Below are 18,802 nucleotides of genomic sequence, written 5' to 3'. Positions count from 1 at the left end.
GGCTTTCAACCTGTAGTACTTCCTGATGGCCAACAACTTGTTTCAAATTGCGATTTGCATTATTTGTATCCAGGGATTTATGCTGAAATCAATACGTGGGTTATATCGCTATTTAAAGATACTAATCATAATTTGGGTCAGCGCAGTGCTCCGACTAAAACTCGGAGATTACCACTTAATAAAGGGTCGGCACCTCCAAACAGCAAAACAAGCATGCCCATACAAGCAAAGACAGAAGTAGTCATACTTCTGACACATTTACATTTATTCATTTGGCAGATGATTTTATCCAAAACAACTTACAAGTGAGGTACAGTACACAAAAAGCAAAAAACCATAAGGAGTCAACAAGAAAATAAAACCTCAAAACCTCAAGTATAAACATTACATCTTGCCATTTCTCTAATGTGCATGTGTAGTCCTAAGGTCGTTCCTAAATACAGCTGCTGTTCTGAGGAAAACGAAGGAGGCATGGTCTCAGCATATCTGTATCTCTGTCCTCAGATCTGCCACACTGGAGCACGGGGTACTGTCGGGGTCTCACAGGAGCTGGTGATGATCCGTACCTGGTTGATGTTGGCCAGGGGCTCCTCATCTTGAACCAGCATCTGAGCGAACTGCAGGCCTTGCTCGGGACTCACGCGCATGACATTCCTAAGCAAGAAGACCCAGTCTGGAGTGTAGCCAACCTGGAGGGGAGAGGTTCCTGCACTTCAGGAATGTAGCAACCAACTGCAGACACACGGCTGACTTCTTCTTCACCCTCCCCTCCTGCTCACAGAATGCTGCAGAATGAAGGTTATGCTTATATTGTCCTTAAAAAAGCCCACTGCTATAAGCAGCGCATTTCACAATGAAAAGAGACTGATATGAAATGCTAGGGATAATGACACCGATGTGCTAAGCCCGACATGCTGTTTTTTGGGTAAGATCCGCTACCTTTTTAGCATAGAGCACTATCTTCTGGAACTGGCCGGTCTCTGCGAAGCACTGGATGACCTTGTTGGGGACGTTGGCACGGAGGTAGACGCTGAGGGCCAGCGTGGGGTCGGCGCTCTTCACCAGATCTCCCAGCTCCTCTGAACACTCCAGCTGTGGAGCAGAGCCAGAGCTTCAGCACACAGCCACTCAGGATCATCAAAGGTCAACATAAACATCAATGATGGCAATCATGAACACCCAGAAACCTTCGTTAAAGTGGATCTGGGGTCGGGAATGGATACAATTAGAAGGAAATATTCCACAGACCTCCCCCCAAAACCAGAGATCTGAAGCAATTGCCACAGAGCCATCTTCCACCTTCTGTTTTATCCAAATGACTTCAACAGAAACTTCTAGACCAGAATGATCTCCAAACCTGTAGATATTTTTGTCAATGACTATTTTAACTCCCTTCAAAAGGTGGTGGGGGGGCCACATTTTTTCTACTGTATTTCTTCTGTAAGTTAAAACTACATTGTGTTGAGACTGCGTCAGTAATTTGCACAGCTGTAAAGCCTTCCTCCGGCACCCCCTCTCTCTCTCGCGGGAGGAGCACAGAGCAGTTTGTACCTTGTCCTCCTTCAGCCACTTCTCCAGCAGCTGCTTGCGGCCTTGCTGCAGCACCGGCCTGCACAGCTCCAGAGACTCGAACTTGTTGAGCTGGCCCTGGTCCAGCAGGATGCCGAAATACTGCAGCAACGGGGAGGCCTGGCCAGGCTGCGCCGGGACGCTCTGGAACTTCCTGATGGTGTCAGCCGTACGCAGAATGCCCTGTTATAACGGGGGGGGGTAGAGAGAGAGACAGGCACACACCGGTTGGGTGAGGGGAGCGGCTCGAGTTTCGGCCGACGGCCATCAGAATGCACAAGTGCAAGGGACGTGCAGGCTTGAGTAACAAGGTTCATAAATCAGACACATCGCAGGCGGTAAAGGGAACCACTCACACAGTCCATCAACAGGCCTGGCTAGGCTGTGCTGAAAGAAAGGTGTATTTATAATAAATAAAAGGAATAAGCTGAATTGTTCTCCTTGGGGCCTGACCTTGGGTGCAGACGCAGCCACTTTGGCGGCCTCTGAGTAGCTGCCCTGGGCGAAGAGTGTGTTGAACTTGCGGGCGAAGAGCTCCTCCGCGCCGGCCAGGTTGCTGCGGACCGCCATGCGTAGGCCCAGGTCTGGGTTCTGCAGCACATTGGTGGCGTAGTTCACGATGTTTTCCTCCTCCACACACACCGACAGCACCTGCAGAACACCGCCAGAGACACACGCCTCTGTCATGGCTTCACAGTACACTCCTGCTGAGGCTTACCGCAAAGTACCCTTGGCTTGTTTTGGACAAAACGTATGTGTTATTGCATTTCAGAAAGAAATGTCAACTTTAGTCTCTACGGTAATAATCGTTGTTGGTGTATCTATCCTCAGTTTAAGAAGAAATACCCATACAGAGAGAGTGGTGATGAGTGTCTGATGACTAAATGCTGTCAGCACTACAAGGCTGCATCTGATTGGCCCTGACTTTGCTTGCTGCAGGTCACTGGCTCATAGATGGAGTGCTGCAGATTTCAACGGGCAAAACAACTTGACCTACCTGTCCTTTCTTGTTGACTCCAATGATGCCAGAGGTGGGCTCGTGAGATGCGGTAACGAAGATGGTCTCAGCGCTGATGCGGTTCATGTAGATGCACACTCCCGACTCCAGGTCGTACATATGTATGTAGCCGTACTTTGTGATCAGGTAGATGACGCCATGCTTGGTACCGATCTAAAAAGGAAGGAATTGGATGAAATAGGCAGCCAGCCTTCAGTAACATATCTGAAAATGGCACACATTAGCTATGGTAGCTGGTATACTGGCATGTTTTCGATCGATTAACTATCACTATCAGTGCTTTCAAGGTACGATTTCCATTAAAAACCAGATACGTGCATCCACTGAACAGTTTCTGACTTGTATAGCTAACAGGGACCTTTTTACTAATAGACAGCCTGGCTCATTTCATGTGCTGTCAGGGTACACTTAGGCCAAATCTAACCCTGAAATATCTGTTACAGCTTGCTTGGTACATAATCCTCAGGTTAAGATCTCAACTCAAGAGTTATGCATACCACTGTGATATATCGGTTTCAAAAGTAAGGTCTGGCATGGCCAGGAGTGACTGGGAGTAGACCAGAGGCAGCCAACTACTTACAGTTACGTTACACATCTACTTGTCCCCAGGGGGTACCTGCATGTTCCAAGTCAAAACTGCATGCTCTTCCTGCCTGCCTTAACAGCTGTTCCTTTTTATTCTGCCACATAATTTCTGCTGCCAGTTATTATTCTGTTTCAAAGTGAAAATCTCTTTTCAGCAGCTACACCAGATACCTGAATAACACAGGAAATCTTGGAAGGTTTTGCCTAGTCTGAATACACTGGGCTGAAGTCACAAATGTGCTGACTCAGAGCTGATCCTCTATTATACGCATACTGTTGTGCACAGTAATATTCAGATCCATCATTTAATGCAGTGGTGGGGAACCCAGGTGTGACTAAGGGCTAGCACTGCTGCCTACTACAATTTATCAATTTTAACTTCATCAGCTTTTAAAGTAACCTTATATACATTACCAGCAAGCTAACACAGACATACTGCCATGGTGCTTCTAATACATTCCACTGTCTTCATTTAAAACAACAACTATGGCAGTAAATAGTTCAGCAATGTAAGTTAATTAAAACTTTTCCAGCTTTACCCTTTTTAGCTAGCACAACTATTTACACATGACATGTAAGTATTTAAACAAATAAATGTATTCATATTTATGTAGCTAAACTTATTACGAAAATTCACCATCAACTACAGTTGAGTATTTCCCCAGATAAGTTTTCATCCTTGGAACTACTTTGTTTCACCCCCACTGCAAGTATGCTTACCAATTTATAGGGGATTGACTTAAACATAGCCAGTTTTGGAGCAACTGGGGTAGGTTTCATTTTACTCTCATTCAAACAAGGATAACCTGAGAAATTTTAGCCTACAGATTGGTGGAGGAGAGACATAAACTATCAGTCAAATAATCAAAATGCCAATAATGTGCAGTAGCAAGGAATTGATCAGAAAATATTAATTTAATTGACCAACATCTAAGCATGGCATTGGGACATCACAGGCTACAAGAACAGTTTCAATGCACCTAAGCATACATTCAGCATTAAGTGTCTGGAGCTCTATTAAAGGGATGCCACACTACTCTCCCACAAGAAATTCCATTATTATAAAATTCATGCCACACCACAGCAGAGCCGCCAGAACTCTCCATAATGGGAAACAAGTACTCAGGCCTGTAGGTTTCTTTTGGTGTGCCCCACACATGCACTTGTCTACTTGTTGAGAACTGGGTGGAGGATGACTCATCACCATATGACTTTTTTCACATTACTGTTCTTGATGAAAATGGTTACTCACAACTTATATTGCTATTTTATGCATTATATATATATTTTCATACATGTTAACTCCAACCCCATCTGTGTGGAAACACCTGCGTTCAATATCCTTTTTATTCCTCATTTTCTCTGGTGTGCAATTACAGACTTTACACGCACACAGACATACACGCGCGCGCTCACACATGTCAAAGATGCTGTCAAAGATCATCCATATCGACCAGTTTTTCAACCTCTTGCAGGGAGAACATTTTATATAAATAGGAAATAAGAGCAAAAAATACATGACAGTCAGAACTGAAAATATTCATCTTAGCAATGCATAACACAGCAATTCAACACTTTGCTGTATGGGTGCTTCTCTGGATGACGTTTTGGTGGACCTGTCGGAGTGTAAAAGTGCCCTAGAGCACAGTAGGTTGCATCAACCTGAGCTGTTGTGTGACTGCAGTGAGTGAACAACACTAGTTCTGCAAGTCATCTTGACACTGGAGTGGCATTTAATAGCTTGACCAAGAGCAACACAGGATTGATAAGCAATTGGATAAGCAAAAAAAAATTAAAAATCAAATCAACATACCAACCAAAGCCATGAAAGTGTTTGAGTGGCATGGCTGACAACGCAATCTATCTTATAAACAAGACTTGGTATTTCAAGGGTACGATGAACAGACAATTCGACAAGGGAAATTATGAAGTGCGGCTCTCTTCGACAAGCTCACTGTCAAAGGGAGATACAGAAGTATTTGACTATTCTGCAGTGTTTTTAGAGAGTTTGGGACCTCTAGAAAGTGCAGATATTGTGTCCTTTTGGATATGACCTGGGCCGCATTGGATGAACTTAAGTCAGAAGAAAGAGACAATACGCATCACTAGTTGATGAAATGATAAACATGAATAAAGCGGATCAGCTTTGTGTCAGTAAATATGGGCTGAACAACATCCATCAACATAATTTTCACAGGGCACATACAGTAGAAAGCTAATAAAGGCCTTCATTCTCACTGTGCAATGCTGAAAAATCATAGGGTCACACAGGGAAATATATAATGTCGTGGCATTGCTAAGGGTTTACAATACAAGGGTTTATGTAGATACAACTGTCTTCCGATTCTACACAAAACAGAGGACTAATGTAACAAATGTGACCTTTCAATAGCTAAACAATTAGCACCAACATCAACAGCCATACCACCAGAAGCTTCACAGCATCCTCATACATAAGGGACTATTGCACATTGCAATCCTGGCCAGAGAGTTTAGAATTTTGGGTCGAAAATAACGCAACCCTGTTGTCAGAAGTGCCAGTGGGTGGCAGTGTGGTGTAGTAGTGGGGAGCAGGGCCTATAACCCAAAGCCTCAATTACCATATGGGCCATTGCTGCTGTACCCTTGGGCAGGGTATTTAACCCACATTGCCTCAGCAATGATCCAGCCGTGTAAGCGGATAACATGTAACAATTACACGCCAAGCAAGTCACTCGGGAGAACAGTGTCTGCTCAACAAACATAACATAATGTAATGTAATGCGGGAAATTCATATTCGTGAACTAGGTAAATACTAAACACAGGGATGACAAAAGTAAAAAAAAAAAAAAATCACATAAGCTGTGGGACTTCAAACACTGGTGAAAACATTTACTGTCAGAGAACTCCACTATACCCAACAAAGCTTAAGAAATCTTACCTGTAAATACCATGTGAATTTATTTAATAAGAGGTCCTAACTCATCAGATGACATTTTCAGATTTGAAAGATAAGTCTGACATTACAAATTCCTAAACATTCAGTGTAATGCAGGCATTAAATCAGATACTTACATATGTGAGCATTTTTCTGTGGGAACCCTGTGAACTCCTGTTTACCCACATATTCAGCACCTTATCTGTGTGACTTGGCTTATGGCTGTGATTTACAGCTGACTGCAGAACTTATTTTCCCAACATTCTTTTTCTGGGCAAGGCAGGCTGGGCCTCTCTGCCCAGAGCTCAACCTCGGACAATATCTCCCATGCAGTTACAAATTACACAGGCAGTGATTTGGGGACAAGAAACAAATGCACTAGTAACACTATATTTATTTATTTATCAAAGGAAGTATGATTGTACCCTGCACTGTGTCCATCCACAACACTGGAAAACATAGCGACATTTTTTTTTTTTTTTTTTATGGAACACGTGAGAAATACGTCCATTGGTGCAAGGCATAAACCCAACACACCACAGCTTTCTACCAGGACAAACACGGCTCTGACAACACACCGCCCTCTTCAAGTCCTTAAAGCATATTACCATTTTGCTATGTCAAATCCAGATCAGTCCGCAATGGGCTACCTAATCAAACCTAATTAATTATGAGAACATGGAACAAAAACCAGCATGCACAGTGTGCTCGCAGAACCTGGTTGAGAAACAGTGCGATTTTATCTCTGAGGTGGGGGGGAGGGGAGCAAGCAGTCAGTGGGTTTGATTCACATCTTGCCACTGAGATAGATGAGAACAGACAGGAAACAACTGCTATACTCAAGACCTGTCAGCCAACTGAACAACCACCTCTAAAAAGAGGGGAAATCACTGATCATTGTGAACTCTGGTCCTACCCATGTGCCACATTAATACCACTCCTTAACACGTACCTCATATTAGCTGCGATTATTTAATGTCCTTTACAGTACAGTACAGTACAGCTGCATCAAAAAAAAAAAAAACAACCTTAGTAAATTCGACAGATTCAACATTCAACAGCGTCTCGGTCGTGCCGCTCAATTCATTCTGCAAACTACACCCGCAAAATACAATCCAGAAGCCTGACTGTTGTTGGCCTACTTACGAGAGAGCTGCAGGAGCCGATGAGCAACACGGTTGATTGGCATCGACACTCTAAACTGAGGAGCTGAACGCACAGGGAAGAGAGGAGCGCACATGCTGCCACCGCTGATCACAGCAAACAACCCGAGGCACGGCAGAAGGGGTACAGGGTCATTTCTACAGGACAACTCCGGCCTCCACCTGCAGGCCGAGTTCAGGCAGTCCTGTTGATCTGGACAGACGCCATCGTTCAGTGTGACATCATGAGTTACAGCCCTAGTCACAGGTAATACAAAGTGCAATCTTGCTGTACAAGCCAGAATTGGCTCCAACTCTGAAGTGGATAAAAGGGTATGTCTGAGTTCAAAATGCTCGACTGCAACTGGTGATGCAGACCGTGACAATGTAGGACTTTTGTCTGCGTTTCTATGGCATTTTTTCCCCCTCAGTCACTAAAAGGAATATAGCCTGATCTGTGGTCAGGAAGACCAGTTGTAGCTTTCGCAACACTGCCCAAAATACAGTCATAAGGTCTTCATGACTCCTACCCACTGCTTCAGAAAAGCAAAGCAAAAATTACAGACTGCATATCATCAAAAGCATTCTCCTCCACTTGGTAACATGACTAATACATCAGAGAATGTAGGTTTTCAGAGTATAAAAGGGCTATGACACACGAACAAGGACCAGTGGTGAGAGGGAAGATTCCTTTCAAAAGGACAAATTCAGATTCATGAGAGACAGAAGAACAGATCACATACTGTAATGCTGCATTCTACAGGAGTCTGAACTTGGTAAACAGACACGTGAAATTTCAGCCTCCTGTGGGATTACTGTTGGCTTCTATTCCGTTTGTGCTCACTGACCGCCTGCTGAACCATCCTAAGCCTTCAAGTCGTCAGACTTGATAAAAAACCCCACCCCAGCTGTAACACGCAGACTGCAGCACAACTGATAACTGGCAACTGCTTAACGGCCCCTTAGAGCTAACAACAGCCATATGTGAGAGTCTGTCTGGAGGACAAAATTATTTCTACCTTCATTTCATTTTCATGTAATGCCTCCTGAACTTGAAACAATATGAAACCAGTCACCACCCACCAAGTCAAAGACTCAGTGTTTTCAGTGTTCAATGGACCTCATGGAAATATAGATGTACAGCCAATTTTTAAAAATATTTTTTGCCACACAGCAAATAGGGCTGGGCGATATAGCCGTCGCGATATATCAAATAGCTATTTTCAGCACAATAAAAGCTATCCCCGGTATGTGGCGTTAGGTTTCTTCCCGCTGTATCTGTATGTTGGTTAACTTACCTATTAGCTTTGCAAAACACATAGCATATGTTTTCATATTGTAGCCATGTGTTTCTATGTACCACATGGAACTAGCATAGTGCTATTGCTGTGATATCAACACTGAATGGATACAAGTGGCGTTTTTTCCCCCGGAAGCATTAGGTACAACTAAAGGGAAAAAAATATGGGGGAAAAAACCTAACGCCACATACCAGGGATAGCTGTTATTGCACTAAAAATAGCTATTCGATATATCGCAACGGCTGTATCACCCAGCCCTAACAGCAAACATAGGTAATTATGAACATGGCTATTTATTTACACATAACATGTCCACATAACATAACCCAGTTCATCTGCCTAAAATGTATTTACTACTGTGCTGATTTCACTTGTCCTTTTTGGCAACAGCTTAGGAAATGCTTACTGTAAACGGAGTTTACCCTGTTATATTTTGTTCATTCCGTCTCAGCACTCAGCGTAGGGACACCTTCATATGCCTTCTCACTCTGCTGGCAGATTCAGCTGGACTGCAGCAGATACTGTCAGATGCATACTGAGATTTGGTCTTATCGTAGTCAGACAGCGACGCAATCCCTGGAGTGTACCTGCATGGCCACGGGGAAGTCTGTCTGGGCCTCAGGAGGAAAGAAGACATCCACTGCTTTCTTGGCAAAGGGCTGATTCCCAGCTGCCGGCTGACCCACTTCTATTATGTGCAGCTGGAGGAAGGTGAACACAAACAGTGGCGTGAGAGACTGGACGGAGAGCAGATAACGCGTAGCAACATTCCAGATGGCTCCCCCTCCTCCCTGTTGCTCTTAGCACCGCTGATCTCTGATCAACACCCAGCAATCGAGCAAGCAGCGTGACGCTCAGTATGCTGATCAGAGATCAGTATTGCAAAGGAGAACAGGGGTGAGGAAGCACTCGCAACAGCGCCAACAGGAGTACAGTAATGACTCCTGACAAGTAACAAAATAAACAGGATAGATGTCATACAATATGATAGGTCAAGGTCCTAGTACTACTGAGAATCATCACCGATTTGTTTGGAATTGGCATTATCAAACCATGCAGCCAAATGACGACGAACATAGAACTGACACCGTAAGGTAATGCTTATTCCTCAAAGTCTTCATCTGGAACCATTACACAGAACTGGGGTATGAAATATCTACCGAAGTGAAACATACAGTCTTTTTAACAGCCACAACGGCACGTCCCTCACCTTGCCTCCGGCCTGGCTCCTCACGGCGAAGCAGAAGAGGGTGGAAGGCTTGGCATTGCCCTCCACCTTGAACTCGGCAAAAGCAGCGGCATGGCCCTCGATGGGCTGTGACACTTTCCTGTCCACGGAGTACAGCTGCATGGCCCCGACAACGCGGTTTTGCTGGACAGGGAAGAGGACGAGTCAAAAGAATTTCCTCAATAAGAGGACCACAGGCTGATTTCCTGAACTGAGATAGGGCTTTCAGCATCTAACCCATTCGGATATGTCACTGCAGTTAACGGGGTAGTTTGGCAGAGGCTCTCTCCGATTTGGTGAAAATTTCATAACGCTGCTCCATAACCTGAGGCTATGTGGTTACCTAATGTACTTAATTTACTGTGCAATCACTGTCAGTTGAAGAGTGGAATGCCACCTGTTCAAAGGTAGTGTTTGTTTGCTCAGTTTTTAGAGATTCAGTGCATCTTAAGTAAACAATAAATGGAAAGGCTCTCAATTTAATAAAATGCATCAATGACCTGAAGTGATATGAAGTTATCTGACAAGATAACCAAAGCCTGACATTAATGGTAACTTGATTAGCCCACAGGGACAAGAAACTGTGCCAGGCTGCAAAGTAATAATAATTGGCTGTCTCACTTGTCTACAAGCTTTTACAGTCAATATTAATGCAGGGGTAGTTAACCGCGCTGTCAGTCACCTGTGTGGTCAGTCAGTCATATGGTCAGCTAAGCATGCAGGCAGTTAGGCCTATGGACAGTTACCCTTGTGCAAGTCACCTGTGTGAGGTCAGTTACCTGAGCAGAGATGCCTATGAGGAGGAGCCATTTCTGCTGCTCGTCCGTCCTGTAGTTGATGATCTGGCAGCCGGCCAGGCTGGCGTGGCGGTCAAACATCTTCAGCGGCTGCGAGTCGCCCTCCATGCTCCAGTGGTAGACCGCCGTCTCCGTCACCAGCGCCACTGTGTTGACTGAGATCCACTTCCAGAACATCACCTCCTCCGTCATGGTGTGAGCCTTCATCTTGCTCTTCATCTCAATGTTGAAGATCTGCAGGGTCTTGGCAGCTGGGGGGGGGGGGGGGGGGCGTACGGCTTAGGTTCAAACAAGTGCTTCCAAACTCGTTTTCTTCACTACTACACCTCACCCTTCTACCAATTCCTGACTCAGCCATTAAACTACTATAATACTTATCGCTTATCTGCGGGAAATCTTTACAGAAGCACATCTACAATTTCCATTTCTCACACAGTCTTAATATAATAAATTATTCATGGAAATAAAATGTTTCAGTGAAATAATGGTGCTTCTTGATGACTGTTTTCTAACACTTGGCCCCAAGGGGAGACTGATTTTTATTAAGCTTTACACTTTCTAGCCTCTTTTGAGAAGCTATTTGTTCCAGGTTTACCACATTTGCATGAGCCAGTGGCAAAAGAAAACTGCAAAGACTATGGGGAATACATGAGAGGACGGCTGCAATGGAGCTAAGTGAACAAAATGGGAATGTTGGCTTTGATAAAAATCTGTCTGAGATTTCTATCCCCCTGAAATAACTAATCAGACGCCCGATCTGTTCCCAGTTCTGAGACCCCAGTGGTCTGAACAGAGGGCGCCAGTAAGGGCGTGCTCCAACGGTGCTTTGAGGCTTTGAATTTCAGTCCCTGAGGTCAGCGTGTTTCTTGTGCATTACTTCAAAGCACCATTATTGTAAAGCTGCTAACACAGATTAGGCTAAAGTCAAGGGAGACCTGAATACTTTGAAGGTACTTATGAATGATCGTCATCGCCGCACTCAACGTAGCGTTTTTGGTATTTCTGCTGTGCGGTGTTACACATTTCACGAACAGAACTGCCACTAGCAGCCCGCTGCTATTCAGAACAGCACACCAATGCGCACTGGGGAAGTGACATTCAAACTCCTGTGAAGAGTGACCACGTCATGGTTGAAGCGTTCGTGCAAAATGCGATGCCGGGCCGAGTCGGGCCGTGATGGGGAGGGAGACGCGGGCCGAGCGGCGCGTCGCTTCCATTTGCACGAAACGCCGACGTATGAAGCATGCTGCGGCGAAGAGATCAACAATGACAACAAAGGCGGAGAACAGACACACACCGACTCGATGAGGTGACCCACACGTGAAGATGCGCGGTGACGGGCGCCGAATCGCACCTCAGTCCTGAACTGCTGAGTGAGAAACAGTCGCGGCTACAGAACCACAGACACACGGGTGGCCTGACGCTAGCTCCACCGTGCCACTGGCGGCTACTGTGATGCCCAGTTCAGAGTGTGCGGTCAAACGTAGTTCTTCCACTAACATTAAGAAAATAACTGCCGCGTGAACATTTAAATGAAGACAAGTACATACTTGTAGAGTGAGCAGGCACACAAATATTGGGGGCTTTGGAGCCTTCAGATAAGGCTTAGATTTAATGTCTCAATCAAGCCCTTAAAATTTACCATCCCCCGCACCAAAATGATACATCATCACTGCATATAATTCTAAAGGAAAGGAATGTGGGATAGATTTTGAAAGCATGTCAAGCAGTCGAATGAATTCACTTAAGGTGCCAACAATGCCATTATAATGCATTACTACCGTCTTTTGAAATATTTGGGATGAAGCACCATGAAACCATTCACAATGCTCTGTTCACAGTGAAGGGACACTATTCTTTGAAGAATGCAGTGCAACTGTGATTTATTTCCCCACTCAAGCCACTGCTGTAGTTGGCTGATTAACCCATACACAGCTCTTCTATAACAAGTGTTTAAAGGGTTACACAGTGTATTATTCCTACTTAATTTACCTGAATAGACTGAACCAATCTTTATTTGGTGTGACATAAAGGGCCCACAACAGTCACACATATTGCTGCAGCATTGCAGTGTGTAGGACGCTGTTTGAAAACCAATAAAAAAATAAAGCCCATATCTGTCCATATCTGCAACAAATGCACACCAATCAAAACTGACACTTAAATATCAGGTGTAGTGGCTTGGGATGCCAGGGATCACATTTATATTTCCAGGAACACCGAGATGAATATAAACGGGTCGTTGGGATGGGTGGCATACCTTGTATGCCAGCGTCAGGCCTAGGGATGTCGGCAGATGGCCTTCTACACACACTTCTCATATTCTGGCAGTCATGATTATCTGATGTGCATTCCACACACAGCCATTATCAGCAAACAACATATCATGCTAACACACGCAGGGTTCTCATAAAAGTATGTAATGCAAATGCTGTATATTGGTATGGCATTAAGTTAATAAGGCTCTGAACTGACTGAGACAGTCATATAGTCAAGACTTCAGTCAGGTGCTGTGGTTTTGTCTGACTCTGCAGTTGTTACCAACAACACTGACTTTAAGCACAACACAGGATCTAAGCTGCTCTCATGGAAAGGATTGGTTTACATAACCAACCCTCTAGTTTAAGACCAAATGAGATGTTTCTATTGAAAGACATGGACCAAAGTTACTGAACTGAAGTCAGCAGTTTTTCAGACTTTACAAAATTAAATTTTAAAATTTTAAAGCATCAGTTCAGAGACTAACTTGATACCCTTCCAACACATGCCCTTCCAGAGGAAACGAGTTGCTACACCAATTTACAGATTTTGTGCAACGTCACCTAATTTTATGTGAAAATGAACAATTCTCCAGATTCAAGCCTTATTTTGTGGCTGTCAAAACGCAGTGCGTTCCCACAGTTTCTTCTAAATACATGTTGAAACGCATAAATCGCTTAACACGAAATTTCTCTGATTTCTGATCATTAAGGCCAAATACTTCCATCTTAAAGGAGACCTGCTTTTATGAGAGGACACCACCATGTACACAACATTGAAACAAAACCCATGGGACATAGTGGAACTCACCGTCTTTTAAAGACAAGAAGGCAGGGAGAGAAGTCAAGAGTCAGAGAGAGGAGCAAAAACAGAGGTTGTAAATCAGCATCATCGTAAGTGAGGTACACTGGGACAGAGTGAAGGGAGAGGAGTGGAGAGGCCATTTTGTCTCTCAATGTATAGCCTGCCACCGCAGCTGGGGGCATGCCTGTTGTTCACTGGGCTCTTCTATCATATAGCGCAATCCACCTAGCACATTTGTGCAGTGATCAGCCACTGTGCGACCCACCACTGACAATATGCATTTGGTTTGGAATGATTCAATTAGAACTGCCTTTATTTTTCATCATAACTTCAAGCCTAGTACTTTGCTTAATATTAGTAATTATATCACTGCAACATTCCTAAATTTAACATGAATTGCATACATTTTTTTTGACTGTGACCAAAGCAGGCCCTAGAAAAAGTAGTATGCCTTACTCCCTCACTGGTGAAGAGCAACACCCGCTGTTACATACATGACCACAAAGGGATTGCATTCTCAGAACCTTGACAGCACCTGTTCAGTTTTTATTACAACGAGGAAAACTTTCAGCATAAAATGAAGAGTTGTATTAGTCAAAAAATATTAAATAAACCAAAATTCAACAAATCTTAGGCATGGCAAATTAAAATGTACCACAATCTTAAAAAGCTGTATGCTACAGCTCCATTTCAGTACTCCACAACAGCAGACTGCATGGGTCTTTTCAAATGATACGCTTAATCACTGAGACTAAAGCAAGCTAAACTTGTTAAAAGACCATGAAAGCAATGGTGATAAATTACGATGATTAAAACTTCATTGATTAACTGAAAACATACTTTGTATACATTTAAAAAGTGCTGTTTCGCTTTAGGCTGTGAAGATTTGTGAAGAAGCTGTAGCGGTCTCCCTCTGGGATGAGCTGTATTCAAAACGGCAACCAAAGCAAGGTTCAACACAGGCAACGGCAGACCTGAGGTGCATCTGGAACTGTGAGCGCCGTGCAGACATTACATGATTAAAACGTTTTGCGTTGCGACAAGGTTCCCCGAACGGGAACACGTTTGAGGAGGGACAGCTGCTGTGGCCTCTGACTGAGCGGTGGGGGCAGCTCAGAGAGGGGACCAGCAGGAGAGGAAGGGAGGTCAGCGAGGACAGGGGCTCTGCGGGTTTGGCGTTTTGAGGAAAATCAATCTGCTGCTTCATCTAAATTTCCTTGCTTCAGCTAGAGGCACAGGCCAGGGGGTCCAATTAAATCAAAGCTTTGACACAACAGCTAATTACAAATGCCAGGGTCAAACTTTGAGACAAAGGTTTAGACTAAACGCAGAGCTGGGATGGGCAGTCTTGAAGGATCAAAACACTGCAGATTTATGGGCTACTTTCCAATGAGCAATATGCATACACCTGGTGCACCATGAGTTGACTTCCTGCCCCAATAACGAGGATTACCATGGAGATGAGGAGAAACATAAGGCCCTGTATTCCTCCAGGACAAGAGCTGCCAATCCTTATAACAGTTGATTATTCTAATATTCTGCCATGACAACCAGAATCATTTACTCATATCAGTTCAGTAATCCCTTGTTGTTTGTGGTTTTCAGGATTTGCAATTTTATGCATTTGCGCTGGGCAGCACTCCCAATTCCTGTCCGCAGTACATTGCATTAAGTAGCACGCAGCTCACCCTGCGTTTCTCCATAATTTCAGTGAACAGGCAGCAGTCAGGATCATGGGCAGCACTTTATGTGGATATATCGTCAATATTGTGTTGCTATTTAAGGGCAGTCCAGTAAAAAGCATTTAGTAGTATTTCAGCATTACACGCACATTCTAGAAATTTCAAAAACATACACCTTCTGAATAACAAGGGATTACAATGTTTGAATTCTTGCCGATTAGCTGACAAACTAAAACACACATCCACAGTTTTCTTACTCCCAGGCATATTAAAGTAAGAGCATAAGGGTCTTATTGCTTTATAATAAAAGACAACAGTATTGTGCAAAGGTCCTGGACTCACTGCAAGCCATTGATTCGCAATGCCAAAACAAAGACAGAGCACGAAACTGAACATATGATTTCCTCTACAGTTAATGAGCAAGCTGGTGTGTAAAAAATATTGTGTGAGGAAAACTACTAAGTGCTAAGTGCAAACATTTCATACTATAACAACTTTAGTCACAAACACACCAGCTGCCATAGTAATTTGAATTGTCCATAGAGAGAGGAAAGCATATCTCATCGTGGAAGATGTCTAAGCAGTGTACACTGAAGAAAGGTTTATTTACTATTAGTTATTCTGAACTGTTTGTTGTTCCAATCTGGCTAGCCATCTACTTACTACACACCATTTCGTTTTGAATTCATCATTAGTTTGGTTTTGGAATTTCATTTCACTCATTCATATTTTTTACCGCATGGCTACATTTAGAGGTAGAAGAGACACCACACCTAATAACAGCCAAATAATTTCTATTTGTGAAACCACCACAGCACAACCCCCTTGACAACACTTCCAATCATGGTGGAGTAAGTATTTTTTACCATTACCTTTTGGTCCTTGGATGCTGTAGGGCACCACTCACAGCACAAAGCAACCATTTAAAGAGGTTTTGGTCATATAAAATGAATGTTTTATTGTGATCTAAACAATCTACTTTTGGAGTAAACCACATAAAACTTCAAGTATCCTTAAGGATCACAATTTGTCAGACTGTCTGAAAGGGGTTTGAAAAGACCTGATGGTCAGTGAAAATAATTCTCTCTTGTGCTGGCTGATGTCACAGCTGTCATTCCACTAGCAGTGAGGGAGAGTTTTACTGGCGTGATTTTTTTTTTTTTCCTGATGGGTGGTGATTAGTCAGCACTCTTGCGCTGAATGGCTGATTACTCATGAGGGTCCAGCCTTACTCTGGAAAATGGGTCTTGGAATTGCAACATTTTATTGTCAGGGGTCAGTGTTAATTTATATAATGCACATCTAAAAATCACAATCATTTTATGCATTTTAGGGAAATAAAACCAATGAGATGCTTATTTCACCAGCATGTTTGCATGCCCCCGCCATATCTTGCACAGCTGGAGAGGCTTACAGAGCAGTCCTGCATATATGTGACATTCTACAGGGTGACCAATCTGACACTGTGAGGTGAGGGAGAGGGGGAGGGAGGAGGGGCGAGAACAGGGGAGTGGGACGAGGGGAGGCAGAGACGCACCTTTCAGGGCGATCACCTTGCTAGCGGGGTTCATGATGGCGCTGTCGGCAGAGATTGGCCGGCGGATGGGGTTGTTGGGGTCGTTCATGTCGATGATCACCACCTGGTTCTGGTCGCCCACTTTCTCCCGGATGCAGATGAACTTGTCCGACTCCATGGTCAGGTAGCTGAAGCCGATGTTGGCCGGGTTCACCCCCAGGTTCTGCAGCTGAGATTGACATGACACAGAGAGCGATGTGAAAAAAATACTTTGGAAGAGTCGCTTCAATTCCATTTCTGCTGTCTCACAACGGGTGGGGGGGGGGACTCATTGACAGTTGTGAATTACACAATGGGCTTTTACGGTAATTAGAAAGAATTCAGATGCACCCCGGGACTGTTGTGCAATGCTGCCGATAATATGGGCCGTTTGCACGTCGTGCAGAGTGTTAAAATCCCAAAGCGCAGTCTGCACATCTGCTGTGGTGTCTCTGGAATGTTGGAAAGGGTTTTTTTTTTTTTTTGCGAGGTCCACTGTCCTCTTTAAGGTCAGACTACAAGGACTGAGACCTGGATGCTGCTGGGTACACATTGCTAAAATGGCTTTGGAAAAAGTCCCATGCTCAGCCATTCATTCCCTGTTTCTAAATGCTGACATATGTAACGTTCTGAAGCAGGGGGGTTTTACTGCAACATCCAGCTTACTGACAGTACAGTAAGCATTTCTCTCTCCAAGTCTGGAGAGGTAGAGCCACAATCTAGAAAATTCTGGGAAGCCAAGGATGCTTTGAACTAATGTGGAGATCAAAATCACAGGAAAGAAAGGGGATACTCACAGATTCCTACAAAGAGCCAACAATCCCTGCAGTCAGACACGGCATTTTTTTAAATGCCCACCATTTAAACTATGCAAAAAGGTGAATAAAAGTAATTTAAAAATATCCCTGTGTGTTTAAGTATGCTGAGGATTCTACCTGAACAGAGTAGACATGCCAAAAGTCTCCCATGAATTTGCAGGAAAAACACAACATTTATTTATTTTGAGAGAGAAAACTAAACCACAACAGGATTAGCCATCTATTAAAAGAACAGTCTGTCTGTTTGATATTCCCAGGACATTTTGTGTTCAAAGGATCAACAGAGATTTTCCCTAGAGTGCTCAGTTTCATTTATATAAAAAGAAAGCAGTGCTCTCACACACCATAGGAACAACAACAGCATCAGAGTGTGAACACAAAAAAAATCAAAAGAAACACACTACCTATGAGGCAAACCTCAAAAATCACTTAGCAAGCCTTCATTTTATCCCTCCCACCCGGGAAAGCTTTTCATAAAAGAACAAATTTCATGTAAAAAAAATAATTAACAAAAACATTAAGCAATTACATCCTATACAGTTTACAGTTTTCCTAATTTCAACCTGGAAGGATTTTCCCTATAAGCATATTTCCGTCGTTGTTGAGCACACACAAACAAGCCGAATTGTGGTATCTGATCCATCAGGCTGAGTTTAGTGGGAAATCTGGACTTTAGTGCCACATAAAATGCGAGCAGCGTCCGATAATGCCGGCCGCAACCTGGAATCACTCCCCCTGCAGCCTAATGTCTCAGCGGCTGAACCGCGCATTATTTGGCATTACTGAGCTCGCCCTCGGAACACGGCCCTGTGCCGAGAGGCAACTCTTCTGCATAAATGCAGCCATTTTTTCCTGATAAGCGCACCAGCCCGTAAGGGATATGAGGAACGCACGTGTTGCATCATCTCTGCCCGCTGTTCTCTCGCAGAGTGGAAGCTCGATATAGTGCCACCAGCGCACAGTTCCTGGAATGCAGCTGTTGGGTGTGTGTGTGTGTGTGTGTGTGTGTGTGTGTGTGTTGGGTGCTGAGTCACAGGAAGTGACCACACCACTCCAGCATTCCTGCCTTGGCCCTCTTTACACGCACCGCAAACCTGTTTACAATGAAGGTTTAAAGCTTCACCCC

General features: G+C 44.0%; 1 protein-coding gene across 4 annotated transcripts in view; it reads right to left on the bottom strand.

Moving 5' to 3' along the window:
- The window catches only part of cltcl1 (clathrin, heavy chain-like 1), a 47,383-nt gene that overhangs the window by 21,614 nt on the left and 6,967 nt on the right, over nt 1–18,802 (bottom strand). For 2 of the 4 annotated variants that reach the window (XM_036528118.1, XM_036528120.1), the window contains exons 2-11: nt 16,841–17,048; nt 13,628–13,630; nt 10,541–10,809; nt 9,744–9,905; nt 9,121–9,234; nt 2,567–2,740; nt 2,023–2,220; nt 1,552–1,752; nt 940–1,092; nt 567–689 (exon numbers count right to left, since the gene is read on the bottom strand). In XM_036528118.1, coding sequence (XP_036384011.1) covers nt 567–689; nt 940–1,092; nt 1,552–1,752; nt 2,023–2,220; nt 2,567–2,740; nt 9,121–9,234; nt 9,744–9,905; nt 10,541–10,809; nt 13,628–13,630; nt 16,841–17,048 — 1,605 coding nt within the window. The remainder of the gene's footprint in view (nt 1–566; nt 690–939; nt 1,093–1,551; nt 1,753–2,022; nt 2,221–2,566; nt 2,741–9,120; nt 9,235–9,743; nt 9,906–10,540; nt 10,810–13,627; nt 13,631–16,840; nt 17,049–18,802) is intronic. The other 2 variants (XM_036528119.1, XM_036528121.1) reach the window with 1 other exon arrangement.

Source organism: Megalops cyprinoides, chromosome 4 (genome assembly GCF_013368585.1).
Source record: "Megalops cyprinoides isolate fMegCyp1 chromosome 4, fMegCyp1.pri, whole genome shotgun sequence".
In the NCBI taxonomy this organism is placed as follows: Eukaryota; Metazoa; Chordata; class Actinopteri; order Elopiformes; family Megalopidae; genus Megalops; species Megalops cyprinoides.
Note: the sequence above shows the minus strand (reverse complement) of the source record. Positions and strands in the feature narration are given on the sequence as shown.